Below are 27,666 nucleotides of genomic sequence, written 5' to 3'. Positions count from 1 at the left end.
CCATAAAAACAATTTATGTATTTATGTTTCACTACAATAAAACTAAATTAATGTGATTTTCATCAAAACAAAGAACAGATACACATTGTTACTTAACGAACACACACACACACACACACTCTCTCACACACACTGTTCTTACTGACTACATGAGGATTTAGAGGGTTTTTTTTCAATTGCTAACAAGCATTGTTCAAAACTAAAGCCACATTTTCAAAACTCTTCACACAGTGAATCTCACCTCCAAAACTCACTCAGAACAACAAAACGCTTCATATATGTCTCAAAATAAACTCGTTCCACCATAACACTGAACAATTCTCATTCAGAAAACATACATTTCACTCATAACAGACTGACCTAAAATCACTAACAACAGGGAGCGTTTCATAAACGTTGAACTTTTATTTTTAATGTTTGAATGTTTTTTTCCCCACATATGTATTCATTATGATAAGAATAAGACCTTTTCATTTGATTGACTGTATTACAGCATAAAGAATGAATGAGAAATGCAGCAGTTTTTTTCCCCCTATATCTTTACATATATTCATTAACATGCAAAAAAAATAAACGTTGAAACAACAACAAAATCCTGAAGCAAAAAAATCTAAAAGCATGTCTAGCACACTGTAATGGCGTATGTGCAGTATTGGAGTCCAGCTGTGTCCGGAGGCCTTTCTGTGTGGAGTTTGTGTGTTCTCTCCATGATGACGTTAGTTTCCTCTGGGATTCCCACACAACCCAGAGATACAGGACAGGTGAAGTGGAGACTGTAAGTTTGCCCACAGGTGTGGGTGTGTGTGTGTGTGTGTGTGTGTGTGTGTGTGTGTGTGTGTGTGTGTGTGTGTGTGTGTGTGTGTGTGTGTGTGTGTGTGTGTGTGTGTGAATATGAATGTGTGTGTCTCATCCTGTGATGGACCGGCCATTCTGTCCAGGGTGTTTTCCTGCCTACGACCCGAGACGCTGGGAAAGACTCCAGCTTCTCCACGACCCTACAGGACAAGCTTCACTTCTGGAAAATGTATGGAATAGTCGGATGAATGTATGGATGTACAGAACAGTGAGGATTCTAGTCCTCCCTCTCTCTGCCACTCTTCTTTCCTCACCAATGTGTCTCCTTGATCCAAGTTTCCATGATCCAGACTAAAAATAGAACTTTTTTACAAGTGTTTGTAATAATTATTATTTAATTTCATTGTAAATATTCTGCTAATATTTTATATTTCAATATAATCCCTGCAGAAATGCATAATTTGATTTGAATGAGCTTTGATCAGTTTTGAAAGCAGTGGAAAAATCTGCTGCAAATATACAGTGTTTTGCAGAAGGTGAAATATGAATGACAAAAGTGTTCATAGATTTTGGGAAATGTGGTCATTAAATGCATTTTGTGTGAAAGCAATGAAAAAATATTCACAGTTTGGCATAGACTTCTGTTTCACTGAATGTGTGAAGAGTTTTGAAGATGTGGCTTCAGTGTCGACCGATGCTTGTTAGCAATTGGAAAAATAAAATAATGCACACATTTATTCTGAAGTGTTATTTCAGTAGCAGAAGTTCAGCTATATTAATGAAAATTATAAGAGTCTCTGTAACATCTCACTGTTACTGATTTATCGTGCAGCTCAAAGCATTACATTTACATTTAGTCATTTAGCAGACGCTTTTGTCCAAAGTGACTTACAAATTAGGACTAAATTAAGCGAGTCATTGTGAAGAGGCAAAAAACAACGCAAGAAGTGCTCAAAATACGAAGTTCAGTCATTGTTCAGAGTAGCATAAGCGAAGACATAAGGAAAAAGGAATTATTTTTTTTTATTTTTTTTTCATGCGGTTAAGTGCTCACGGAAGAGAAGGGTTTTCAGTTGTCTTTTGAATCTTGTCAGGGATTCTGCATTCCGGATGAGGGTCGGGAGAGCATTCCACCAGCATGGAACCGTGAATGAGAATGTTCTGGAAAGTGATTTTGTGGCTCTCTGTGATGGAACCATGAGACGTCGCTCGTTGACCGATCGTAGGTTTCTGGTAGGGATGTAGACTCGTAGGAGCGAGTGAAAGTAGGAGGGAGCTGAGCCTGTGATAGATCTGTAAGCAAACATCAATGCCTTGAACTTGATGCGAGCAGCGAGTGGTAGCCAGTGCAGAGAGATGAACAGAGGAGTGACGTGGGCCCATTTGGGCTCGTTGAAGACAAGACGAGCTGCAGCGTTCTGAATCATTTGTAGAGGTTTGGTTGCACATGATGGAAGTCCAGCCAGAAGAGCATTGCAGTAGTCAAGCCTAGAAATGACCAGGGCCTGGACGAGAAGTTGTGTTGCATGCTCAGTTAGGAAAGGCCTGATCTTCCTGATGTTGTGCAGTGCAAACCTGCATGATCGAGCTGTCTTTGAAGGTCAGCTGGTCATCCAATATTACTCCAAGATTTCTGACCGACCTTGATGGGGTGATTGATGATGAATCTAGCTGGATAGTGAAGTCGTGCTGTAGAGATGGATTGGCAGGGAGGACGAGAAGCTCAGTCTTTGCCAGGTTGAGCTGCAGGTGATGTTCCTTCATCCATGTCGAGATGTCCGCCAGACAGCTTGAGACCCGTGCAGCTACTGTGGGATCATCTGGTTGAAACGAGAGGAAGAGCTGTGTGTCATCAGCATAGCAGTGGTAGGAGAAACCGTGTGCCTGTATGATGTTTCCCAGTGATGTGGTGTAGATGGAGAAGAGCAAGGGTCCAAGAACTGAACCCTGAGGAACCCCTGTGGTCAGTTGATGTGCTTTGGATACCTCGCCTCTCCATGTGACCCTGAAGGACCTACCTGTGAGATAGGACTCAAACCAGTGGAGAGAAGTTCCTGCGATGCCCAGTGATGAGAGGGTGGACATAAGGATCTGATGATTCACAGTATCGAAGGCAGCAGACAGATCCAGGAGAATGAGAACTGAAGATTTGGAAGCAGCTTTTGCGATCCGTAGGGCTTCTGTGACCGACAGTAATGCAGTCTCAGTTGAATGTCCTTTCTTGAAGCCAGATTGGTTGATGTCCAGCTGGTTGTTCAGAGACAAGAAGGATGTTACTTGGTTGAAAACAGCTCTTTCAAGTGTTTTCGCAATGAATGGTAGGAGAGAGAAAGGTCTGTAATTCTCTACAAATGATGTGTTTAGTGTTGTTTTTTTTAAGCAGTGGAGTAACCCGAGCCTGCTTGAATGCTGTAGGGAAAGTGCCAGTATGGAGGGATGAGTTGATGATGTGTGTGAGAGCTGGTAGAAGTGTGGGAGAGATGGCTTGTAGAAGGTGTGAGGGGATGGGGTCTAGAGGGCAGGTGGTAGGATGACTGGAGAGGAGAAGTGTAGATACTTCTTCCTCGGTTAGCGGAGAGAAGGAGGAGAGAGGGTTATTGGCTATGGAAGGGGTCGGTCTGGGTTCCTGTGTGTGTGGAGCTGAGAACTGACTGCTGATAGCTGTTGTTTTGTTGGTGAAGAAGTTCGCAAAATCGTCAGCAGTTAAGGAGGAGGTGGGTGGTGGTGGAGGTGGACAGAGGAGAGAGTTGAATGTCTTGAAGAGTGATCGTGTGTTGGAGGAGCTGTTGATCTTGTTGTGGAAGTAGGAAGATTTTGCAGCATGAACATCAACAGAAAAGGAAGAGAGGAGAGATTTATACATACTCAGGTCAGATGTGTCTTTTGATTTGCGCCATTTCCTCTCCGCTGCCCTGAGTTCGGTCCGGTGTTCACGAAGGACCTCAGATAACCAGGGGTTGGAGGGAGTAGCGCGTGCAGGCCTGGAGGAGAGAGGGCAGATATTGTCTAGAGAAGAAGTTAGAGTGGAGCATAAGGTATCTGTTGCAGTATTCACAGAGATGAGAATTGTGAGGGTGAGGGAAGAGATGATGACACAGCAGAGGAAAGATGGGAGGGAGAAAGTGAGCGCAGGTTTCGTCTGAAAGTGACTGATAGGGGAGTTGGTGGTGCACGGGTAGGAAGTTGTAGACTGAAAGTAATGAGGAAATGATCTGAAACATGGAGAGGTCTCACCAGGATGTTGTCTGTGATGCAGTTGCGTGTGTAAACCAGGTCCAGTTGGTTGCCTGATTTGTGAGTACCTGTAGTGATGAGTCGTTTGAGATCGAAGGAGGCTAGGAGAGAGATGAAGTCTGCTGCATACGGCTTTTCGAGATGAATGTTGAAGTCACCAAAGACTACAAGTGGGGTGCCGTCCTCAGGGAAGGAGGACAGCAGCACATCCAGCTCGTCTACAAAGTTTCCCAGCTGACCTGGGGGGCGATAAATGACTACAATATGGATCTTATTGGGAGTTGTAAGTGTAATAGCATGATATTCAAACGAGTTGTTGTTGCATAGAGAGGAGAGCGCTGAGTATTTCCAATTGTTAGAAATGAGAAGCCCTGTGCCCCCACCCCTCCCAGACTGGCGAGGGGAGTCAGAGAAGGAGAAGTTGCTAGAGAGAGCAGCGGGGGTTGTTGAGTCTTCTGGATGAATCCAGGTCTCAGTCAAGCCCAGGATACTAAGAGTAGAATGAGATGCAAAGGCTGGAATAAAGTCAGCTTTATTGACTGCTGACTGACAATTCCATAGACCCACGGAAAGAGAGAGAGGTGTGTGTGAGGATGAGAGAATGGGACGCAGATTAGCAGTATGGCGCTGCCTTTTGCGCGTGATGAAAGGGCGTTGCCGAGAGATAACAGGAATGTATTGAAAGCACATGTTGAGTAAGGTGAAAATAAGATAAAACGCGCTTGACGCTTCCGCGACAGCGCGCACACTACAGAGATATAGTGCTTTCACCACTTGGGTGAGGACAGCTGTTTCGGCCCAGTAATTAAAGCAAATAACGCGAGAATGGGCCAAATCAAAACTAGCTGCTGGTAGGCAGTACTTAAGTGCAATAAAACTGCAATAATTTTCACCCGCTGTTGTTAAAGTCGAAACGTGTCTAAATAAAATAAAACTAGAAAGGTAAAAATGAAAAGTAAGCAGAGATTCTGAGATAGGCTTACCTCGAGTCAAATAGAACACTGAATAACGGCAGAACGGGGTATTTCAGAAGAAACTACTAGCGCGTTCTTGCCGTCTCCACCAACTGACCGCTTGTCCCGCTGGTTACGAACTGAATCCCCTTATTTATATCTTTCTAACATGGGTAAAATCTCTCTACAGTCTATTCTGAAACATCAACACAGTTTCACTGATGAGTTATAACCAACATAAAACCCAGGATAGAGCGTCTGAGTGAATGTGGTCTGGACTGTGTGGATGAGGCTCATTGTGTCAGAGACGCTGTAGAAGGACAGAGTTCCTGCACTGTGATCCACATACACTCCTATTCTTCTGCTGATGGGCTTTACAGGGAGAGAAGTGCGTTTGTTATTGTGTCTGAATGAGTATCTGGAGGAAGAGCAGAACAAACTCCAGGACTGATCATTACATCCAAATCCACACTCATCACCCGATCCCTTCCTGCTGATGCTCTTATATGACACTGATATATCAACACCACTATTCCCACTGCACTCAATCTCCCAGTAAGAGCGTCCACACACACTCTCTCTACACAACACCTGACGCCACCAATCAAATCTGTCTGGATGATCAGGATACGGCTGTTGTGTGTTAGTGTGAGTAATCACTCTGTTCCTCTTAGACAGACTGAGGTGTTTATTCACTGTGTTCAGATCCAGAGTCAGCTGATGGGAATCTGACAGAGAGAAAACACATCCGAATCAGGAATTATGAATCTGTCTGATCTTTTAATGTATCTGAACAATGTATCATCAGTGTCTCAGTGCAGCTGATCAGATATCCTGTGCAAATCATCATTTACATGATCAATTATAAACTCTTCTATCATGTTTATTTCTCCTTCTACAGGAAGAACATGAACACATTCAGTGAGTTTTTCTGCTTGTTTCTCAGTGACTTACATTGTAGGAAGTCGTTCCTGGTCTTGGGATTCATGTTAGTGAATGTGACTGTGGAAATAAACAGACATGAACAGTGTGAAGAGAAATGACAAGATAAAATACATCCATTTCTAAGACGTTTCTAATCTGATATTAGATGATGCAGGACTCATTTCTGAGAACAGAAGAATCTCCAGATGCCTCATATATAAAACACACGTATCGGATTCAATCCTAAATTTCAATGGATTTCAATTTCAATATATACATAAGTATTTATTACTTCTAAACCATCAAGGGATGTTTGTGGCTGTTCTGTAGAGTTGATGCACTTGAATTAAAGATGAACTGTGATTTATAAAGTGGGATGCGTTTAGGACAATTATTTGTGTGTTTGTTTTATAAATCATAGGAACATTTCAGAAAATGTTGTACGTTCATATTTCGGATCATTCTTCACACGTCTGTATAAACGAGGCGCAGGACTTTACCTCTATCTGAGATCTTCTTGAGCTCCTCTTTGCAGAAATCCTCCAGTTTGTCTCTCAGCTGACGGACAGATTCTCTCACGCCATCAAAAGAGGAGAGAGAACTGAAGGAAACGTCGGGTTCGTCTGTAGATTCAGGAGGTGCTGAGAGAGACTGGAAACTCTACAGAAAACAGAAATCAAAACTCATCATCTCCACACTTCAGCCAATAACCTGCACTACAAGAAAGTACTTGTAACAAAAATAATATACTTTAAAAATATATAAATGCAGATTGGCTGTAATGTTTTCAGAAACTTAATTGCATGTTATTTGCAGTTAAATGAATGTGATATAGTTTAATGTTTTTTAATGCTTTAGAGTGTTTTTTTGCCCTGCTTAAGTTAGTCTCATTCTGCTCTCATGAAATGTTTCTCTGTGAGTCTCTTGCTCAAGTCCACTATGATCCAGTTCTTCTAGATCTCTGTTACCTGCAGGAACTGGATGTGATGGTGTGTGTGTGAAAGCTGCTCCAGCTCAGCGTCTCTCCTCCTCAGATCATTGATCTCCTGCTCCAGTCGCTCCAGTCGTCCTTCAGCTCGACTCACTGCAGTCTTTTCCTGATCTCTGATCCGCTGTGTGACCTCAGAGCGGCTTCTCTCAATGGAGCGGATGATCTCAGTGAAGATCTTCTCACTGTCCTCCACTGCTGTGTGTGCAGAGCGCTGTTACACACACATCACAATCACACAGTGAGTTCAGGGAGTCCAAACTGAGACGTCTCACACTTCTCTTCTTCTCCAGACTCACCTTATGAGACTCCACAGCCTCTCTCAGCTGATGAAGATCTTTCTGTCTCTGCTGGATTCTCTGACGGATCTTCATCTGCGTCTCCTTCAGCTGTTTCTGGAGGACAAACCAATAACAGAGAATGACACATAAAACTACTATCACACAATAAGGGTTAAAGATCTAGCATGGCGAGTTTATACTGTAGGTTCAAACCACAGATCAGTGAAGTTTGATGTTATTGACGTCATCATCTTTGATTTAGGCTCTGCGTACATGAGTTGATCAATGATTTGATTTGTGAATCAAAATTGGTACTTTAAAAAAAAAAAATACTTTTAAAAACAGCAACAAAAAAAGTATATGTGAATTAAAGCTGCAAGCAGCGATGAAAGCGTCACTCGGTGGCTTTAGGAAGACAGAGCATGGTTGGGCAATGTGCATTTAAGGAGGTATATATAGTAAGAGTATGTCAAAGTCAGTTACAAAATGTTTTGTATAATGTTGATAATAGCATGCTTCATGACTCAGCTAAGTGTTGCTAGCATGTTTAGTATGTTGCTAGCATGCTTAGTACACAATAATTATGTGGTTAGTAACGTTACTGCATTACTGTGTTAACCATGCCAGTTTCTGTTGCCAGTAGGTGGGGCTATGTCTATATACCTTTCATATCTGCATATATATTCATATATATTTCATATCACTGCGTGATCAATCCCTCTCAGTTCATACCTGTTTTTCTGTCCTCTGTGCTGCAGTTGATACAGTTTTGTGGTTTTTATGTTCATACTCTTTACACCGCAAACAAATGCATTCTTGATCAGTGACACAGAACATTTCTAGCTCTTTATCATGTTTACGGCAGATCATGTCCTGCAGTCGTCCAGTGGCATCAATCACTTTGTGTGGTTTACGAGAGTGAAATTCCTCATGACGGTCTAAATGAGTTTGACAGTAAGATTCCTGACACACCAGACAGGACTTGACGGCTTTGTATTTTCTTCCAGTACAGACGTCACACTCCACGTCTCCAGATCCAGCGTAACAGTCAGCAGGAAGTTTAGTCTTCTTCAGTTTCTCCACCAGTTCAGCCAGAATGGTGTTTTTAGCTAAAGCAGGTCTTGGACTGAAGGTCTGTCTGCACTGAGGGCAGCTGTAGACTCTCTTCTCATCCTCCTGATCCCAGCAGTCTGTAATACAGATCTTACAGTAACTGTGTCCACAGAGGATAGTCACTGGATCCTTCAGGAGATCCAGACACACTGGACACGTGAACTCATCCTGAGAAAATCTGGCTTCTGCCATTTTACTGCATGAATACACTGACAACACTCCAGTTTCGGTTTCTCTGAACTGAGGAGCTGAAATAGTTTCCTGGTTCTCAGGGTTGCCAGGTGCCAGCAAGGTTTTCCAGCCCAAAACCTCGTCAAAAAACGCGAGAATGCACAAAAAACCGCCCAATTATTTATTTTTTTGCCTTGTTTCTCGTTTAAACACATTGAAATCATTAACAAGCTTTAAAATTACCCATTTTTCGACTTAGCCTATCCGATTTTAGAAACAATATTCAATCAAATGAACGCAAAAGTAGGCTGTACCTCAGTCAGACCATACACCGCCCAATTTGGCAACCCTGGGTGACGTGTGTAATATAGGCGTGTCTGTAAAGCAGCTTCCTCGTTCTCACACACACACACACTACTGCTGTGTTTACTGTATGTGTCCTTCAAGTGGAGTTGAAAATATCATAATTACGAGTTCAAAGCTCATGAATGACTGAGCGAAGATTTAGGCTAAGTACGATGTCTATATACCTATATACTGTGTCAAAGTAATGTCAATATGTCAAAATGTACAGTTCTAAGATAATACAGATCATGCTAGCTAACATCATGTATTCATTTAGGCACAAACAATGAGCTCATTAACCCTTTCCCTGTCTTTAAAATTGCAACTGCCAACGTTATTGATAATTTTCAAAAAACTTTCATGGCCCCCAGAATATTTTGTTGAATGAATATCTGAACATACAATATATCAAAATAAATAACAGATCCTCTGTAGCTTTAGGCATTATTTTTTTATCCACACTTAAATGTGGGTAAGTTTCATAAAAACAACAACATTTTAAACAAAAGCTGAGAAAATTGTGTTTGTTTTCAAAGACTACAACGTGTTGATTTTATCGCTTGCTGCTTCTTGTTTTGCCTGTGTTTTGATCATAGACAGTAAAATAAAGGTTTTGATCAGGAGATTCTGTACTCTTTCAGAAGATGTGTGATAGCGCCCCCTACCTTATAACAGTGAAAACAATGGTAGGGAAAGAGTTTAAGCAATTATTACAAGTTGTGATCATAATGATTACAATATACAGAAAATTTGGGAGTTTTGTATGTTCAGAGTTGACATCATCTGATGTCCTCGCAGGGGTTGGCGTCCTCTCTTCACAAGTGTTGGATCATCTGAAATCTTCATAAGAGGCTGGATCCAAACTGGAGCTGGCGTACTCAGGATCCAGAGGTAAAAACAGAAAAGCTAATGGAAAATAATCAGCGGAGCTGCTGTTCATAATATTTCAAGTAATATATAATCATGTGCTTTTGATCTGATATAACCTGAGTATAAGGTTAATGAGGTGCATTATGTGAATGATTGGATAAAGAGATGCGTCTTTAATCTAGATTTAAACTGGGAGAGTGAGTCTGAGTTCTGAACATTATCAGGAAGGCTATTCCAGAGTTTAGGAGCCAAATGTGAAAACGCTCTCTCTCCTTTAGTGGACTTAGATATCCTAGGTACTACCAGAAGCCCAGAGTTTTGTAATCTTAAAGAGCGTGATGGATTGTAGGGTGATAGAAGATCAGTTAAATACACAGGAGCAAAACCACTTTGGGCCTTATAGGTCAGTAGCAATACTTTTAATCTATACAGAACTTAATAGGTACAGTGTAGAGATGATAAAATTGGGGTTATATGGTCATATTTTCTTGCCCTGGTAAGAAATCTAGCAGCTGCATTTTGGACTAACTGTAGCTTGTTTATTAAGGATGCAGGACAACCAGCTAGTAATGCATTACAGTAATCCAGTCTAAAGGTCATGAATGCATGAACTAACTTTTCTGCATCAGAAACATATAACATGTTTCGTAGCTTAGCGATGTTTCTGAGGTGGAAGAAGGCTTTTGTAACATATGAAATATGATTTTCGAAAGACAAGTTATCTAATCTTCAGTTGTGGTCAGAATTATTGGCACCCCTGGTAAATATGATCAAAGATGGCTGTAAAAATTAATCTGCATTGTTTATCCTTTTGATCTTTTTATAATTATTTTTTTGCCTAAATCTAATCTAAAATAATTAAAAGTAGGGGTAAAATCACATTATGAAATAAACATTTTTCTCCAAAACAAGTTGGCCACAATTATTGGCACCCCTAGAATTGTTTAGGAGGTAAAATGTATCTGAAGTACACTCACCTAAAGGATTATTAGGAACACCTGTTCAATTTCTCATTAATGCAATTATCTAATCAACCAATCACATGGCAGTTGCTTCAATGCATTTAGGGGTGTGGTCCTGGTCAAGACAATCTCCTGAACTCCAAACTGAATGTCAGAATGGGAAAGAAAGGTGATTTAAGCAATTTTGAGTGTGGCATGGTTGTTGGTGCCAGACGGTCTGAGTATTTCACAATCTGCTCAGTTACTGGGATTTTCACGCACAACCATTTCTAGGGTTTACAAAGAATGGTGTGAAAACGGAAAAACATCCTGTATGCGGCAGTCCTGTGGGCGAAAATGCCTTGTTGATGTTAGAGGTCAGAGGAGAATGGGCCGACTGATTCAAGCTGATAGAAGAGCAACTTTGACTGAAATAACCACTCGTTACAACCGAGGTATGCAGCAAAGCATTTGTGAAGCCACAACACGCACAACCTTGAGGTGGATGGGCTACAACAGCAGAAGACCCCACCGGGTACCACTCATCTCCACTACAAATAGGAAAAAGAGGCTACAATTTGCACGAGCTCACCAAAATTGGACAGTTGAAGACTGGAAAAATGTTGCCTGGTCTGATGAGTCTCGATTTCTGTTGAGACATTCAGATGGTAGAGTCAGAATTTGGCGTAAACAGAATGAAAACATGGATCCATCATGCCTTGTTACCACTGCGCAGGCTGGTGGTGGTGGTGTAATGGTGTGGGGGATGTTTTCTTGGCACACTTTAGGCCCCTTAGTGCCAATTGGGCATCGTTTAAATGCCACGGCCTACCTGAGCATTGTTTCTGACCATGTCCATCCCTTTATGACCACCATGTACCCTTCCTCTGATGACTACTTCCAGCAGGATAATGCACCATGTCACAAAGCTCGAATCATTTCAAATTGGTTTCTTGAACATGACAATGAGTTCACTGTACTAAAATGGCCCCCACAGTCACCAGATCTCAACCCAATAGAGCATCTTTGGGACGTGGTGGAACGGGAGCTTCGTGCCCTGGATGTGCATCCCACAAATCTCCATCAACTGCAAGATGCTATCCTATCAATATGGGCCAACATTTCTAAAGAATGCTTTCAGCACCTTGTTGAATCAATGCCACGTAGAATTAAGGCAGTTCTGAAGGCGAAAGGGGGTCAAACACAGTATTAGTATGGTGTTCCTAATAATCCTTTAGGTGAGTGTATATTCCCATTAATATTTTCATTTTTAGCACACCAGGGTGACTAGGAACGTGACATTGTCACGTTGTCACAGGTAGGCTACGATCTAAATCACTTTAATGCCTGTCCCTGAACACCAGTGTTACTGTGTTATCCCTTTAAGTGTATGTCATGATCTATTTAAAGTGTCGAACACAGCACTAAGATCAAGTAAAACTAGTATTGAGATGCAGCCTTGGTCAGAAGCTAAAAGTCAGTCATGATGGGGCCTGAATCCTGAATTAGATTTTTCATACAGATAAATTTTTTAGCAAGAAGGATTTGACAATCATTTTATAGTCCTCTGCCTTCCACAGATGATATACAGTAGGCTATACAATAATATATAGACATAGACTACTTAACTTAGTGATTGCTATCAGGATGTGAAGAGACTTCACAGAGAGGGAACAAATCACCTACCCTGCTTTCACATGATCGCTTTATGCAAATCTTTATATTTTTTCACTAACGTGAAGAATCTCGGAACAAACAACATATTGTATTATAGATGAAAGGATAAAACATGACTTCGATAAATGAATGTTGATAAATTAAACAACTCATTGTAAGCCTACTATTGAAATTGATTTCAGGACTCTTGTCCCACACACTTTTTAAAACGAAGTTACACCACAATTCACTATTAAACCTCCGAAATCGCTGCTCAGCGGTGCTTGTGAACTTAATTTCCCCGACGACTCACACACTCACTCACACACACACACAGCTGCATCTCAGCCACCGCAAACACCGTTCATTCTCTTTTCAAATCACATCTTGCACATTTCAAGCAACGCATGTTTTCATGTGGTATCTAAATTTTACTGTCGATTAATAATTTGTTCTGTTTATCATTTTGAACGTTTGCTTCATATTTCCACAAATATGTTAGCGAAAATGAAGTCACATACTCACCTGTTCACCTACTGTGATCCTTCGGAAAAGCCTTGGTTAATCATCCACCATGAACATTCTGACTGTGCTATTGCTTAAATACCTACATTGTCTTTTTCTGCTGCATGTCAAAAAAATAATAAAATAAAATATTTTAAAAATGTTTTAACATTTGTTTCTTTAAAGGCGGGCGAATGGTTTGGGAATAAAGAGGGGAAAAAGAGCTGTAAACCTGACAAGGGTGCTTATGGGAAGATCTGTGTCATGATCCTGGCAAATTAAAATCAATCAACATGGGTAAGAAATGTAAATTATAAATGGATAACAATATCCTATAGGCCTACACATTAGTGAGTCAAGTCAAGTCATCTTAATTTATATAGCGCTTTTAACAATGTAGATTAAGCGTATAATTTAAGGTAACAGAGATTGTTTTGGCTTTATAGCGGTTCTTTAATAAAGTTATTTTCCAGCTAAAGTTATTTTTGATTGATTCGCTTCCGTCGCAGCGATCATTTGTTATTAAATTAGGGGCCGCTAAGACGACACCATTCTCTCTACACAGACTTTAAACGCGAACCTGTGAAAAATGCTGATGGCGTTCACATGCGCATTAACCTCTTAAGGCCCAAGCTGTTTTTTTACATGCATTTTTTATTTCTCTTTGCTATTTGGGCTTATTGGAACCTAATTAGAATAAAAACTAAGTATCATCTTTTGATATGATGTACTTTTAGAGAAAAATGATGTCCACATACGTGGACTCATGGTTCGAATTTCCATAAAACACAATAAAGTCACCTTTGTGTAATAGAATGAAAAACTCTTTATTTCTGCCTTGAACACAGCAATTTTTTTCCTGACTGCTTTTTAATATGGAGGAACCGAGGAACATGGACTACAGGAACAACAGAACATCATCTGAGTGTGTTTGTGTGTGTGTGTGTGTGTGTGTGTGTGTGTGTGTGTGTGTGTGTGTGTGTGTGTGTGTGAGTGTGTGTGTGTGTGTGTGTGTGTGTCCTCCTCCTCTCCTCGGCCTCACGCTTCCTCTGAGCCTCCGCAAACTACAGGAACAACAGAACATCATCTGAGTGTGTGAGTGTGTGTGTGAGTGTGTGTGTTTGTGTGTGTGTGTGTGTGTGCGTGTGTGTGTGTGTGTCCTCCTCCTCTCCTCGGCCTCACGCTTCCTCTGAGCCTCTGCAAACTAAAGGAACAACAGAACATCATCTGAGTGTGTGTGTGTGTGTGTGTGTGTGTGTGTGTGTGAGAGTGAGTGAGTGTGTGTGTGTGTGTGAGAGAGTGAGTGTGTGTGTGTGAGAGAGTGAGTGATCCTCCTCTCCTCGGCCTCACGCTTCCTCTGAGCCTCCGTACACTACAAGAACAACAGAACATCATCTGTGTGTGTGGGTGTGTGGGTGTGTGTGCGTGTGTGTGTGTGTGTGTGTGAGAGTGTCCTCCTCCTCTCCTCGGCCTCACGCTTCCTCTGAGCCTCCGCAAACTACAGGAACAACAGAACATCATCTGAGTGTGTATGAATGTGTGTGTAAGTGTGTGTGTGAGTGTGTGTGAGTGTGTGTGAGTGTGTGTGAGTGTGTGTGAGTGTGTGTGAGTGAGTGAGTGTGAGTGAGTGTGAGTGAGTGTGTGTGTCCTCCTCCTCTCCTCGGCCTCACGCTTCCTCTGAGCCTCTGCAAACTACAGGAACAACAGAACATCATCTGAGTGTGTGTGTGTGTGTGTGTGTGTGTGTGTGTGTGTGTGTGTGTGTGTGTGTGTGTGTGTGTGTGTGTGTGTGTGTGTGTGTGAGAGTGAGTGAGTGTGTGTGTGAGAGAGTGAGTGTCCTCCTCCTCTCCTCGGCCTCACGCTTCCTCTGAGCCTCCGTACACTACAGGAACAACAGAACATCATCTGAGTGTGTGTGAGTGTGTGTGTGTGTGTGTGTGTGTGTGTGTGTGTGTGTGTGTGTGTGTGAGAGTGAGTGAGGTGTGTGTGTGTGTGAGAGTGAGTGTGTGAGCGTGTGTGTCTGTGCGTGTGTGTGTGAGAGTGTGTGTGTGTGTGTGTGTGTGTGTGTGTGTGTGTGTGTGTGTGTGTGTGTGTGTGTGTGTGTGTGTGTGTGTGTGTGCGTTCATCCGCTCAGGGACTGTGTTCTGTCAGCACATCTGTGATCTGTTCTGCCACCCAAGCCCTCCCAGATAGCAACATTGTTTTGGCCCAGATCCGGCCCACATCTGGCACTTGTGGAATGCGGATCTGGCCCACATGCAGCGTGGAAGGATGGATCTTGGGTGGACCGCTCCTGTTTGCCAGATCTGGGCCACAAGCAGGCCATAGCAATGCCACATGCCAAGAGCAAAGAAATAAACCAGATCTGGACCTTATCTGAGCCACAAAGTCTGTGTATATTAAATATGGAGTCATTTCAGCCTTAATAAGCCTGTTAACAAGCAGAATCACTGAAGGAAAGAAGAGAACAGAAAAAGAGACGAGCAGAAACACAAGAATTACAACTGACTTCAGACACAGTCTAAGATGAAATCAACTGAAGATAAAAGAAGACTTTAAATCTGTGAAGATCTCAGCAGAGGAGGATTAAATAACTCCACAAACAGCATTACCAGCTTCACTTATTACTAACCAGACTGACTTTATTTCTGTCAGACGTCTGTCAGAAGTTTTTATTGAGAATTAACAGGAGTTTAACTCTAACATGTTTCATTTGAAGTCACCATAACAGTGATTAGTGTGTCCATTAGTTGGGCTCCTAGGCATAAATTGCACAGGATGCCACACCAATCTGCACTCTTACCTTCACAGCTGAATGTGTCTGTGATTTTCCATTCTGTTGTGATCGGGTGGCTCCTGCCGCAAGTCCACCTCCCAGTAATTCTCTGATTACTCCTGCTGTTACTGCTATATCTGCTGTTCTTTTTCTGGCTTCTGCTTCATAGTGATTGTAAAATGCTTATTCCAGCTGCTGCCCCTACTACTGCTGCAACTATTGCTGATGTTACTGAACTACCTATTACTGCAACTGTGGCAACTGTCAGTGCTAGTATTACTGTTAGGATTGCAGAGTTGCCCTTTGTTCTCCTGCTTCTTCTCCTGGCACTGCAATATTAAAGAAGAATTGTACTTATGGACTGAACCTCCTCAAAACAGCTAATATGCTTGTAAAGATGCACACACATAAAATGGGAAAAAGCAAGCTCTGATGCAGCTAAAAAGCTCTCACACTCACTCACACACACACACACACACACACACACACACACACACACACACACACACTACACACTACACACGCACACACTGCACAATAACATACACAGCAGGCTGCATGCTAAGACTCCGGGAACCATAGTCACACACATGACTGAACACATCCCAGTCTGTCTGTTTATGACTGCGAAACTCAAGCTGTGATAACAACAGAATAGAGATTGGGGTTCTCACACCTTTTGACCAATAAATGTCCACGACTTTTACAGTTGCTTGTATTTACTGGATAAAGATTTTCAAACATCTCTGAAAACTTACAAACAAAACAAAAATATAGGATATGTTAACTGTCTTTCTTTTCAATTAAATGGCTTATATAGCCTAATATAAGGTATGGTCCTTGTTTTCACTTATTTGTAATTGATAAATAAAAACACAATATCTGTAAGGTGTCTAAACTACGAAGAGTTGAAGTGTGCTATACATTAATATCAATATGCTCTCCAGTCTCATATATGTTGTAGCCTGCCGCCCTCTGCTGGACACTAACCAGACCGTTGATGGACCCCAGTGACTTCTGTAGTATGGGGGAAAATAGACTATGGAAGTCAATGGAGCCCATCAACAGTTTGGTTACCGACATTCTTCAAAATATCTTCTTTTGTGTTCAGCAGAAGAAAGAAACTCATACAGGTTTGGAACGACATGAGGTTGAGTAAATGATGACAGAATTTTCATTTTTGGGTGAACTATCCCTAATCCAATATACGGTGAGAAATTCAAATTATAAAAAAATACAATGTAATGTAATATAAAATTATATAATATAATGTAATGTAATAATATAATGTAATGTAATATAATATAATATAACATAACATAATATAATGTAATATAATATAATGTAATGTAATATAATATAATATAATGTAATATAATATAATATATAACATTATATAATATATAATATAATATAATATAATGTAGCCTAATATAGTTTCATATTTTGCTACAAGTCTACAAAATTTTAAAAATCAGCCAGTTCTGAATTAACTAAAGCCAATCTTTGCCAAACACTTCTGATTTCTAACAATTTTAAGAAATCCTAAAAAAAACCCAAAAATGTTCATAAACAAAGCAGATTTCAGCCTCTGTCGTCACTGCGCGCGACCTTGGCTTCGTGCTTTTCACTCACACCGGAAATGACGTGCGACGACCTCGTTCTCTCTCTACTCGGCTACTGTTAGCTGGCTGCTAGACGGACAAACCCCGTCAAAAAACAAACATATCTGGATCCCGTGCTTTTATTTTGGCACTGGAGTGCGTTGGTCACCCGTCGTCATGCCCATGTACCAGGTAAAGCCCGTCAGTCCCGGTGACATAAAGATTGATTTGCCAACGTGCATGTACAAGTTACCGAATGTCCACGCGCAGGGAATGAACTGCAGCGAGCACGCGCTTCAGGTAATCACATTAACGATCAATTCACCATTCAGATGCCACACACCAGCACTAAATCATGAAAATGCGTATGATACACACACAGTTTCTCTGTTGCACCAGACAGACTGGTATTGCCACTCTCAGTATCAGTCTGATGTAATACACACATGCAGATTGGGTATGATTGACAGCTGCAGTGTTTTGTGCTCTGGAATGTGAGGTTGGCCCTCCAAATGATATCTTCCTGAAATTACACTCTCAGTTTAATACACTACTGCTTACCAGCGACTAACAACACCACACTGAGACACTTAGGAAGGAGATGGATCATACTGGAGTAAGATAAAATGATGATGAAATGGTAACTTGATCTAGCTATATACATTACCAGTCAAAAGTTTTGGATCGGTAAGATTTATAATGTTTTTAAAAGAAGTCTCACCAAGGCTGCATTTATATTTGGTAGCATATATAATATATATTTACATTTGGTAGTGTGTGTGTATGTATATATATATATATATATTATGATCCACTTGCACTTAGTTTAATGCAGTCAAATGTAGTTTTGTAGTGTGTAATAGTATGCTTGAGAGGGAATCCATGCAGTTGCATGTAAACCGTCTCTTCTCGTGTGTGTGTGTGTGTGTGTCAGAACGGGGAGGTGGATCCGGCGGTGAAGGCGCTGGAGGAACGTCAGGATGAAGTCCTGAGAAGACTGTATGAGCTCAAGGCGACGGTGGACGGGCTCACGAAGACCGTGACCACTCCTGATGCTGACCTGGACGCCACCACGCTCTCTCACGCACCTGTCGAGTCTGTGTTCAGAGGAACCGCTGATCTAGACTCCCTACTGGGCAAGGTCAGCCTTACATCCGCCATTAGGCATTTTACATTATTTACCTTAAAGGGATAGTTCACCCAAACATGAAAATTAGCCCATGATTCAGAATCAGTCCCACATTTTAATATAGTTGCAGCAAACAAACACAAACACGGTTAACCGGATTGACATGTTTAGACTGGCATGTTTAGGCATGCTTGAGGAAAACATCTGAATTTGAACCATCCTAATGAGGCTTAAATGGATAGTTCACCTAAAAATGAAAATTAGGCTAGCCCATGATTTACTCACCCTCAAGTCATCCTAGGTGTATATGACATTCTTCTTTCAGACGAATACAGTCAGAGTTATATTAAAAAATGTCCTGGATCTTCCAAGCTTTATAATGGCAGTGAATGGGTGTATGTCTTTGGAAGTCCATCAAAGTGCATCCATCCATGATAAAAGTGCATCTATTCATGATAAAAGTGCATCTATCCATCATAAAAGTGCATCCATCCATGATAAAAGTGCATCTATTCATGATAAAAGTGCATCTCTCCATCATAAAAGTGCATCTCTCCATGATAAAAGTGCATCTCTCCATCATAAAAGTGCATCTCTCCATTATAAAAGTGCATCACTCCATCATAAAAGTGCATCTCTCCATCATAAAAGTGCATCACTCCATCATAAAAGTGCATCTCTCCATCATAAAAGTGCATCTATCCATCATAAAAGTGCATCTATCCATCATAAAAGTGCATCTATCCATCATAAAAGTGCATCTATCCATCATAAAAGTGCATCTCTCCATCATAAAAGTGCATCACTCCATCATAAAAGTGCATCACTCCATCATAAAAGTGCATCACTCCATCATAAAAGTGCATCTCTCCATCATAAAAGTGCATCTATCCATCATAAAAGTGCATCTATCCATCATAAAAGTGCATCTATCCATCATAAAAGTGCATCTATCCATCATAAAAGTGCATCTATCCATGCTCCTCGTGTCTCTGGGGGGTTAATAAAGGCCTTCTGAAGTGAAGTGATGCATTTGTGTAAGAAAAATATCCATATTTAACTTTATCAACTAAAATAACTAGCCTACGGCAGACGGCCGTATGCAAGTCGACTTGCGCCAAAAGAGTAACCCTTGACGATGTGTGACGTAGGATGTAGGAGTAGCGTAAGCTTTGACGCCTCTCGTGGTTCAAACACACAGGGCTGGGCAACAAACTCAAGCTCCTCCAACATTTCTCTTTAAAAATTCTCGTTTTAGACTTCTAATTCATGACTCGTGTTTTGTTTTGCTCTATCCTCTGCGCTTACACGCTCGTCATTACGTTGTGCGTCAGGTCAAGTGTTTCTCTTTCGCCGAAAATCGATGTGTACGGCCGTCTGCCGGAAGCTAGTTATTTTAGTCGATAAAGTTTTAAACCGTATTGAAATGTGGGAATGATTCTGAAATTGTGATGTTTTAAAGGGATAGTTCACCCAAAAATTAAAATCCTGTCATCAAGTTGTTCCAAACCTGTACGAGTTTCTTTCTTCTGCTGAACAAATGACAGGATTTTAATTTTTAAGTGAACTACTCCTTTAAATGCAGTTATGATGACCTCTATTATTCAAGTTATGAGGGCAAAAAAAAAATCTATTTTCTATTTATTTGTCACTATCGCACAGCCCTAACTGATAACTGCTATTTTATCTCAATTGATTTTTATTTGAATGTGGATGCTTGTAATATGGAAGATTGTTTCTTCCATGAATAAAAAAAAAAATTATAAAAGGAATTCAGATTTTCCACAATTGTGAATTAAAATCTCACAATTATATCAAAAAAAAAAAAAAAAAAATATATATATATATATATATATTTTTTTTTTATTTATTATTTTTTACAAAGGACTTCTATTTCAAATAAATGCTGTATTTTTTTTCCTTTATTACCTGTTTCCACAAAACTATGAATCCGCACAACTGTTTTCAACACTGATAATAATCAGAAATGTTTCTTGATAATCAAATCATCATATCTGAAGGATTTCTGAAGGATCATGTGACACTGAAGACTGGAATAATGCTCAAAATAAAAATAAAAAAATTTCAGAATTGTGAGATTTCCGTTACAAGCTTCCGCTGTGAACCAAAGCATGAGATTCGTAACAAATGAGTGGTACATTTAGTGTGCGTTTGAAATAGATTCACATTTTGTAACTCTTCAAACGTGCTGAGTTGACCCGTTCCTCATTGTCCTCCAGGACCTGGGCGCGCTGAGGGACATCGTGATCAACGCCCACCCTGCCCGTCCTCCTCTGTCGCTGCTGGTGCTTCACGGTCTGCTGTGCCAGCGGTACCAGGTGCTGTCCAGTGTGCATCTGCACTCCTCTGTGCCCGGCGTGCCCCCGCCGCTCATGTCCTGCCTGGGCCCGCGACACACAGACAGCTACGCACGCCAGCGCTTTCAGCTGGGCTTCACTCTCATATGGAAAGATGGTGAGAGCGTACACAAGAGATCAGAGCATGTCTTACACCGTGTCCTAACCAGACGCGACGCGATAAGATTCCAGCGAAAAATAGTTTGTCTGTTCACACTAGACGCGACGCGACTGCGAGATGCGTCAAAATCAAATCAAAACCCACAGCCAATCAGAACAGCGTGTGGGCGGAGTCTCGCGGCGAGTGCACAGCACCAGAGAGTCATCTTGTGGCTACTCGCAAAAAGTAGCTACATAATCAAACTCACAAATATTTACACATTATTAAAAATACATAGGCTACTGAGTTACTAAAACAATCTTTGTCAAATAATACACTTGTTTGTTCACAGTTTGAACGTTCTTGTTTCCATTTGTTTAATTTCATGATCTGAGGTGAATTATCCATTGTTGCTTTTACGGCCATAAAGCTGGAGCACTAAATGATATTCAAAGTAACATTGCACGCTTTAAACATTAAATAAAGCACATAAACAGTCCCTGAGATTATCATTGCCACACTTTATGTTTGTTGTTCCAGCGCGACGTCGCAGAAAAATAGAAACCGTTTCTAAAGTAGAATCGTCACGTGTCGCCGTCGCAGCTGGTTAGGACAAACACTCTGATTAACATGGAAAAGATACATTTTATCGTGTGTCGCGTCGCGTGTAGTTAGGACACGGTGTTAAAGGGTTAGTTCACCCAAAAATGAAAATTCTGTCAGTAATTACTCACCCTCATGTTGTTCCAGCCCCGTCAGACCTTCGTTCATCTTCAGAACACAAATTAAGATATTTTTGATTAAATCTGAAAGCTGTCTCACTCCTCCATAGGCTTCTTTGTAATTGAAACTCGCCAGCCCAGAAAGTTAGTAAAGACAATGTTTAAAATAGTACAAGTGACTACAGTGTAAAGGGTCTTAAAGGGACACTCCACCGTTTTTTCATATTAAACTGTTATTGCCTTAACTAAGACGAGTTGATGCATAACTCTCTCGGCTCAGTGCGTGCACTCAGTCGCTTTGGTGCGCGGCGACACTTTGAAAGCACTTAGCTTAGCCCAGTTCATTCATTAGGGACCAAACAGAGATGAAGTAAGAAGCGACCAAACACCTCCACGTTTTCCCTATTTAAAAACAGTTACACGAGTAGTTACACGACCAAGTATGTTGACACAAAATAAAACGTGGCGCTTTTCTAAGCGGGTTAAAAGGATAACTATAATGTATGGCGGAATAGCACTTGAAGAGCACTTCGACTCTGCGTCCCTTTAAGTTCATCAAGCGACGAGAATACTTTGTGCGCAAAAAAAACGACTTTATTCAACTCTTCATTTTCTTCTGTGTGGGCCTCTGAGTGAGTTCACATAGTGTAACAGCGCAGCGCAACGACAGAACGTAGGCTCACTATTGGTAGGTCATGTGTGTGATGCTGGCCAATAGTGAGCCTACGTTCTGACGTACAACCCAGAATCGCTGCGCTGTTACACTACGTGAATACACTCAGGCCCACACAGAAGAAAATGAGTAGTTGAATTAAGTCATTATTTTTGTTCGTTTTTTGCGCACTAAAAGTATTCTCGTCGCTTGATAAAATTAAGGTTGAGCCACTGTAGTCACTTGGACTATTCTAAACATTGTCTTTACTAACAATCTGGGCCGGCGAGTTTCAATTACAAAGAAGCCTATGGAGGAGTGATCCAGCTCTCAGATTTAATCAAAAATATCTTAATGTGTGTTCTGAAGATGAACGAAGGTCTTACGAATTTGGAACAACATGAGGGTGAGTGATTACTGACAGAATTTTCATTTTTGGGTGAACTAACCCTTTAGTTCAAAAACAAAAAACAAAACCAATAAGCTTGAGAAGAAAGCAATTGGTTGAAAGTGGAAGTGCCACTGAAATATTAAAGGCAAAAAGCCTGAAGACTCGGTGGCGCAGAGTTTTGAAAGTGTTTGTGGTGTGCAGTGCAGTGTGTGGTCTGATTAACTTTTCAACATTAAATTTCATGCAACATCTCGAAGGCACCGTCCTACATATTACAGTGTAGTGAGATCTTGGGTTTCCATACATTTCTTGAAAATCTCATTCCTTTTCTCTGTAGGCACGATTTTTGGCAATGCTTTCATGGAAACCTAAAGTCGGTTTGATTTCGATTTAATAATAATAATAAAAAAAGGTAATCTACCCTTCAAAAGTTTTTGAAAGAAGTCTCAAGGCTGCATTTATTTGATCAAAAATACAGTACAATACTGTGAAATATTATTCTTTACAATAAGGTCTCATTTGTTAGTTACTGCAACATAAACTAACAATGAGAAATGTGTGTTTTTTTTACAGCATTTATGAATGTCAGTTAATAAAACAAATTTCACGTTAACTTAACAGATGCAAGTTTGGATCTTAAAAAAATGTAGTAAATGTTAAGATTAGTGCTGGTTTAATCGCGTCCAAAATAAAAGTGTGTGTACTGTGTATAATTATTTTGTATATATAAATACACACATGCATGTATATATTTAAGAAATATTTGTATGAGTATATATTTAAACATAATTTATATTATATGTAAATAAGACATTTTTCTTAAATATATACATGCATATGTGTGTATTTTTATATATATATATTCAAAATAATTATACACAGTACACACACACACACACACACATATATTATGCAAACACACTAGTTAAGATTAATAAATGTTGAAGTATTGTTCATTGTTAGTTTATGTTAACTTATGTAGATAACTAATATTAACTAATGAAACCTTATTGTAAAGTGTCACCATTTATCCAAAGAGGAAAATGGGGAAAAATACCCTAGCCACTTTTAACACTTAATTATAAGGTGACATAGTTACAAGTTACTACATGTACTTACTATAGTAATAATAACTGTAAATTAGGCATAATTACAAATAACCCTAACTAGTCAGTACATGTAGTTAATTAATATTACCCAGTACTTATTTGAGTAAGTACAATGTGACTGCGTCACCTTAAAATAAAGTGTAACCAAAAATGATATTCCCTTAATTGTATATTACCCATAAGCTGTATATAGTTTTATACAAAATGTAGTTGCAGTATTTCGTTAAAGGGATACTTCACCGATTAGCATTAAGCTGTGTATCAGTAGAAACCCGGTAGTATTTTTGAATGGCCGTGCTTCCCTCCCTCATGTCCCCCTGAGACCAGAGATTTCTGTATTGTGTGTCTGGAAAAAAAACCTCCGATGATGAAAAAAATCATCATTTAGCATCATCAGAGGCTCTTTTGTCCAGAGGCGAGAGACTCCAGCCAGTAGGAGGAGCTCGTCCCGCAAGTCTTCAACCCGCCCATAGGGGGATCTCACGATAAAACGGCGTCTTTTCAGTTTCGAGTCGACTAGTGGCCTAGTTGTATCATTTCGTCCGATACTGCCCTCTGTAACCGGTAGGCGTGGCTTGGGAGTGGCCTCGTAGGGCAGCGAAGCAAGTGCATTCTGGGAGTTGTTGTCTTTCATCCACATGAGCCAAAAATACATTTTCTGGCTTTAAAATAATTTCACATTTCAACTACATAAATGACCCAATTTAAATACACATTCATCTTTCCAGTGGTGAAATCTCCCTGTAATCGTTGCGTGGTCTTGTCTGGTTTCAGTGTCGAAGCTGCAGATGAAGTTCAGCACACAGAACATGTGCCCGATCGAGGGGGAGGCCAACGTGGCGCGCTTCCTCTACCGTCTTTTGGGCGCCGACCCCCAGGACCCGGTCTCCGCCACGCAGATGGACAGCTGGATCGACACGGCGGTTTTCCAGCTGGCCGAGGGGGGCAACAAGGAGCGGGCGGCCGTGCTGAGGTCACTGAACGGGGCTCTGGGACGTTCCCCGTGGCTCCTGGGCGAGGGATTCTCCCTGGCCGACGTGGTGTGCGCCTGTTGCGTCCTGCAGACCGGCGAGAGCGGCTCGGCTCCTGCAAACGTACAGCGCTGGCTCAAGTCCTGCCAGAACCTGGGCCACTTCCACTGCGTGTATCCGTTACTGCAGTGAGCGAGAGCTGTGAGGTCAAAACGAGGAACGCCACTGTCAATCGTGTAATGAAAAAGGGAAATGCAATGTGACATCATCAATAACCAAGTTCTGCCAACGAACACTGAGCTCAGGTCTGTAGGATGACGTGGTGTGGTGATGATGTCATGTTGATGATTATTTAACTGGAGTGGATCTGGAACTTATCCCAGGCCAGGTCAAACTCTCAGAGAGAGGGCTTTACTGTAAAACACAACTCCCTCCCGCCTTGTGCCTAATAAAACGCTTTAAAGATGTTGTGTGTTTCTGTTGGGTATTGAATGGGGCGTTAAAGAAACGGCAGCTCATTATGTGATGTCTTCTTCGTCAATCCTATTAAACCTTTTCACTACGGGTCAGACGTTTACGCATTGATTTTTTATTTTTTTTATAATACAGCCATATGTAAAGTAGAACGATTGCTGTCATGTTTCTGAGTATTAGACCAAAGGATGGCAGTTTTATTTATTTTTCTATTTATGGTGTTCTTTATAAAGCAAAATACACTCTTTGGGCTCAGCAAGATTAAAAAAAAAGAAAGAAAAAAAAGATCAATACTCTTATTCAGCAAGGACATTAAATTGACCATAAGTGACAGTAAATGCATTTAAAATTTGAAATTGAGATTTCGGTTTCAAATAAATACTGTATTTTTTTAATGCAAAAATGAAAATTCTGCTTTGATCACAGGAATAAATTACATTTTACAGTCTATTCAAATGCAAAACAGCTCTTTAAAATTGTACTTTTGTAACATACCAATTTTTGTATGATAGTGTAGCTATATATATATATATATATATAATATATGATATTTGAAGAAAATTGGTAAAACGGCATCTGATGTATTATAACCAGAATGGCCCAATCTAGTCTGCGATACTTAATGTAACCTGTGGATGGCAGTGAAATACTCAACAACTCAATCCACTGAAGCCAATTTCCCTTTAGGCAAAATAATTGTAATTTCACAGCTCTCAGATCTTTCCTCTTCGCACACTTTACATATCAAATCACACTTTATCAAGGTGGAAGGTTTAAAAATATGATGTAAGCTATGATTGGACTCCTGAATCGACATCTCTACACACTGGAACCCAGACTACAGCCACATATTTTCCTCTAAAATCAGAGTGAAACGGGTTGTTAAGAATATTTATCAAATCCCTAAGCACAGTATGCACACAAATACACTGCATGGTTTAGGTTGATATGAATGTTGATCCAGGAACTTGCCCAGTAGTTATACAGTATGACACTGACCTTTACAGCAGATAATAAATAAAAAAACGTTAAAAAGTATTTTCTCCTTATAGACCTGTTACATTTTAGTTGTAAAATCCCGTTCTCCCCTTAAAGTCGGCATGAAACGGAAGTTGCGATAGTCTTTTCTTCCCTATTGTGACGTGTATCCGAGTGAAACGACTTCTCGAACAAGAACAAATGTGGGGCGTGGCTTGATTTTGTTCACGTGGATTTGATTGGATGGTTGGATGAAGGTGGTTTGCTATTGGTGGATCTCATGTGAGTGACAGGTTGCCCCGCCCTCGCGCCAGTAAAGAAAAGAGAAGAGAAGAGAAGAGAAGAGCTGCAAGAGGGAGGGGAAGTTCATGGTGATTTTAATATAGGAATATTTGTTTCTTTGTCGTCAAGCTAAAGAGGTTAAAGATTCCAGGATGGTATTATATCAGCCTAGAGTCAAGAGCTGAATATAAATTTTTACTTTCATGTTAATGAGAAAAGTAGGCTACCTACAGTACCTTTAGGGAAACACTCTGCTTTCTTTCTTTCTTTCTATTCTATTCTCTATTCTATTTTTCCACGTATGCTTCTCTCGAGTTATTACTCCTCGAGGTCTTGACAGCTGTGCCCAACACGCTTTTATTCACAGGACAGATGTTGTGGAATATAATGGCAGGCATTCATGTCTGCAGGAGTAAAACTAACCCGACGTCTCGATTAGCACTCTACTCGTCTATGATGTTACTCTAGGGCTTCAACTAACACTGTTTAAGCCATGCATTTCATGAGGTTTGAGAAATATCAGATTTTTGGACTTGGGGAAACGGATAGGTCTGTGTCTGGCTTTTCATTTGTCAATACAGTGTTCCAGCTGTTATTCCATGAAAGCTAAACGACTGTTCACAATATTTCCAAATAACTATTTTTGGCTTTCGGAAAAGTTCCCTTCCCAAAACATCTGTGTTTTTTTTTTTCATAATAGGTTGTGAATGATGTTTAAGAGAATGTTCTCTAAACTTGGGAACCAATCTGCAACCATTTTGCAACTTTACATGAAAAATCTGTCCACAAGCCATTTCTTTTCTGATCCAGTAATCAAATAAATAATCATTCAAATAACCTTCATAATAGCCTATGTATGATTACATGACTACAAGATTTTTTTGTAGCATGTATTTATCTAAAATTGTAACACAATATAACGTCTCGATTTTACATTTCTTTTACTGATCAGCACCATAACAAAACGATTGAACTTTGTCCTTGTGCAGAGTAGGCTACAGTAGCCTATAAAGCCAAAGAAATATATTTTTGTTGCATAGCAACGGTCTGTATTGTCAGGAACTTTAATATCCACTCCAAATTGCTTAAATAATTTAATTTTGATGAAAATGTTTGTCCTTAAAATATGTTCATATTTAGCCTAATACAAAAGTAGCCTATTTGAGCTCGTTTTGGACACTCGTTGCATTAGATAACATTTTGTTATGTAACAGTGACATTCAATAAATGTCCCTTCGATATTGTACTGGACACTGTAGGCTATTTATGTATTTACACTCCTGTTCAAAAGTTTGGGGTGCGTTACACGACATTGATGTACTAAACGCATTTTCGCGTGCAGACGA

General features: G+C 40.4%; 3 protein-coding genes and 1 long non-coding RNA gene across 6 annotated transcripts; 2 read left to right on the top strand and 2 right to left on the bottom strand.

Annotated features, from left to right (window-relative positions):
- Nucleotides 1-382: 382 nt before the first annotated feature.
- LOC311086779 (uncharacterized protein) lies at nt 383-4,719 on the bottom strand (the record flags this gene model as incomplete). Its single annotated transcript, XM_084119834.1, has 2 exons — nt 383-3,801; nt 4,098-4,719. 2 exons carry the CDS (start codon nt 4,717-4,719, stop codon nt 3,092-3,094), a joined length of 1,332 nt encoding a protein of 443 aa, XP_083975960.1. The 3' UTR covers nt 383-3,091.
- LOC311086718 (tripartite motif-containing protein 16-like) lies at nt 383-8,552 on the bottom strand. 2 transcript variants are annotated; one of them, XR_014607110.1, is made up of 7 exons: nt 7,908-8,552; nt 7,194-7,289; nt 6,875-7,108; nt 6,407-6,566; nt 5,937-5,984; nt 5,013-5,710; nt 383-4,268 (listed from the first exon to the last, which is right to left on the bottom strand). XR_014607110.1 is itself a non-coding variant. In XM_084119731.1 (6 exons), exons 1-6 carry the CDS (start codon nt 8,478-8,480, stop codon nt 5,187-5,189), a joined length of 1,635 nt encoding a protein of 544 aa, XP_083975857.1. In that variant the 5' UTR covers nt 8,481-8,552; the 3' UTR covers nt 383-5,186. The 2 variants fall into 2 exon arrangements, 1 of the variants encoding a protein (XP_083975857.1); XM_084119731.1 differs by having other exon boundaries at nt 383-5,710.
- A 307-nt stretch (nt 8,553-8,859) lies between these two features.
- On the top strand, nt 8,860-13,740 carry LOC311090132. Its single transcript, XR_014607846.1, has 5 exons — nt 8,860-8,972; nt 9,401-9,490; nt 9,603-9,695; nt 12,962-13,072; nt 13,624-13,740. It is a non-coding gene; the product is annotated as an uncharacterized lncRNA (long non-coding RNA).
- Nucleotides 13,741-17,180: 3,440 nt separating this feature from the next.
- aimp2 (aminoacyl tRNA synthetase complex interacting multifunctional protein 2) lies at nt 17,181-25,152 on the top strand. 2 transcript variants are annotated; one of them, XM_084125245.1, is made up of 4 exons: nt 17,181-17,347; nt 18,090-18,296; nt 20,525-20,759; nt 24,390-25,152. In XM_084125245.1, exons 1-4 carry the CDS (start codon nt 17,333-17,335, stop codon nt 24,776-24,778), a joined length of 846 nt encoding a protein of 281 aa, XP_083981371.1. In that variant the 5' UTR covers nt 17,181-17,332; the 3' UTR covers nt 24,779-25,152. The 2 variants fall into 2 exon arrangements, with proteins under 2 accessions (XP_083981371.1, XP_083981370.1); XM_084125244.1 differs by having other exon boundaries at nt 17,181-17,455.
- The last annotated feature ends 2,514 nt before the right edge of the window (nt 25,153-27,666 follow it).

The sequence above is a fragment of the Abramis brama genome, assembly GCF_963993115.1.
Source record: "Abramis brama genome assembly, chromosome: 1".
In the NCBI taxonomy this organism is placed as follows: Eukaryota; Metazoa; Chordata; class Actinopteri; order Cypriniformes; family Leuciscidae; genus Abramis; species Abramis brama.
Note: the sequence above shows the minus strand (reverse complement) of the source record. Positions and strands in the feature narration are given on the sequence as shown.

Bases quoted from the DNA above. Each gene is read 5' to 3' on its own strand.
- LOC311086718 (XM_084119731.1), bottom strand. From the start codon at position 8,480: ATGGCAGAAGCCAGATTTTCTCAGGATGAGTTCACGTGTCCAGTGTGT. The intron at 7,290-7,907 runs GTATGAACTGAG...TTTGTCCTCCAG, and splicing joins CACAGAGGACAGAAAAACAG to AAACAGCTGAAGGAGACGCA. The intron at 5,985-6,406 runs GTAAAGTCCTGC...TTATTTCCACAG, and splicing joins CAAGAAGATCTCAGATAGAG to TCACATTCACTAACATGAAT.
- aimp2 (XM_084125244.1), top strand. From the start codon at position 17,333: ATGCCCATGTACCAGGTAAAGCCCGTCAGTCCCGGTGACATAAAGATT. The intron at 17,456-18,089 runs GTAATCACATTA...TGTGTGTGTCAG, and splicing joins GCAGCGAGCACGCGCTTCAG to AACGGGGAGGTGGATCCGGC. The intron at 20,760-24,389 runs GTGAGAGCGTAC...GTCTGGTTTCAG, and splicing joins CACTCTCATATGGAAAGATG to TGTCGAAGCTGCAGATGAAG.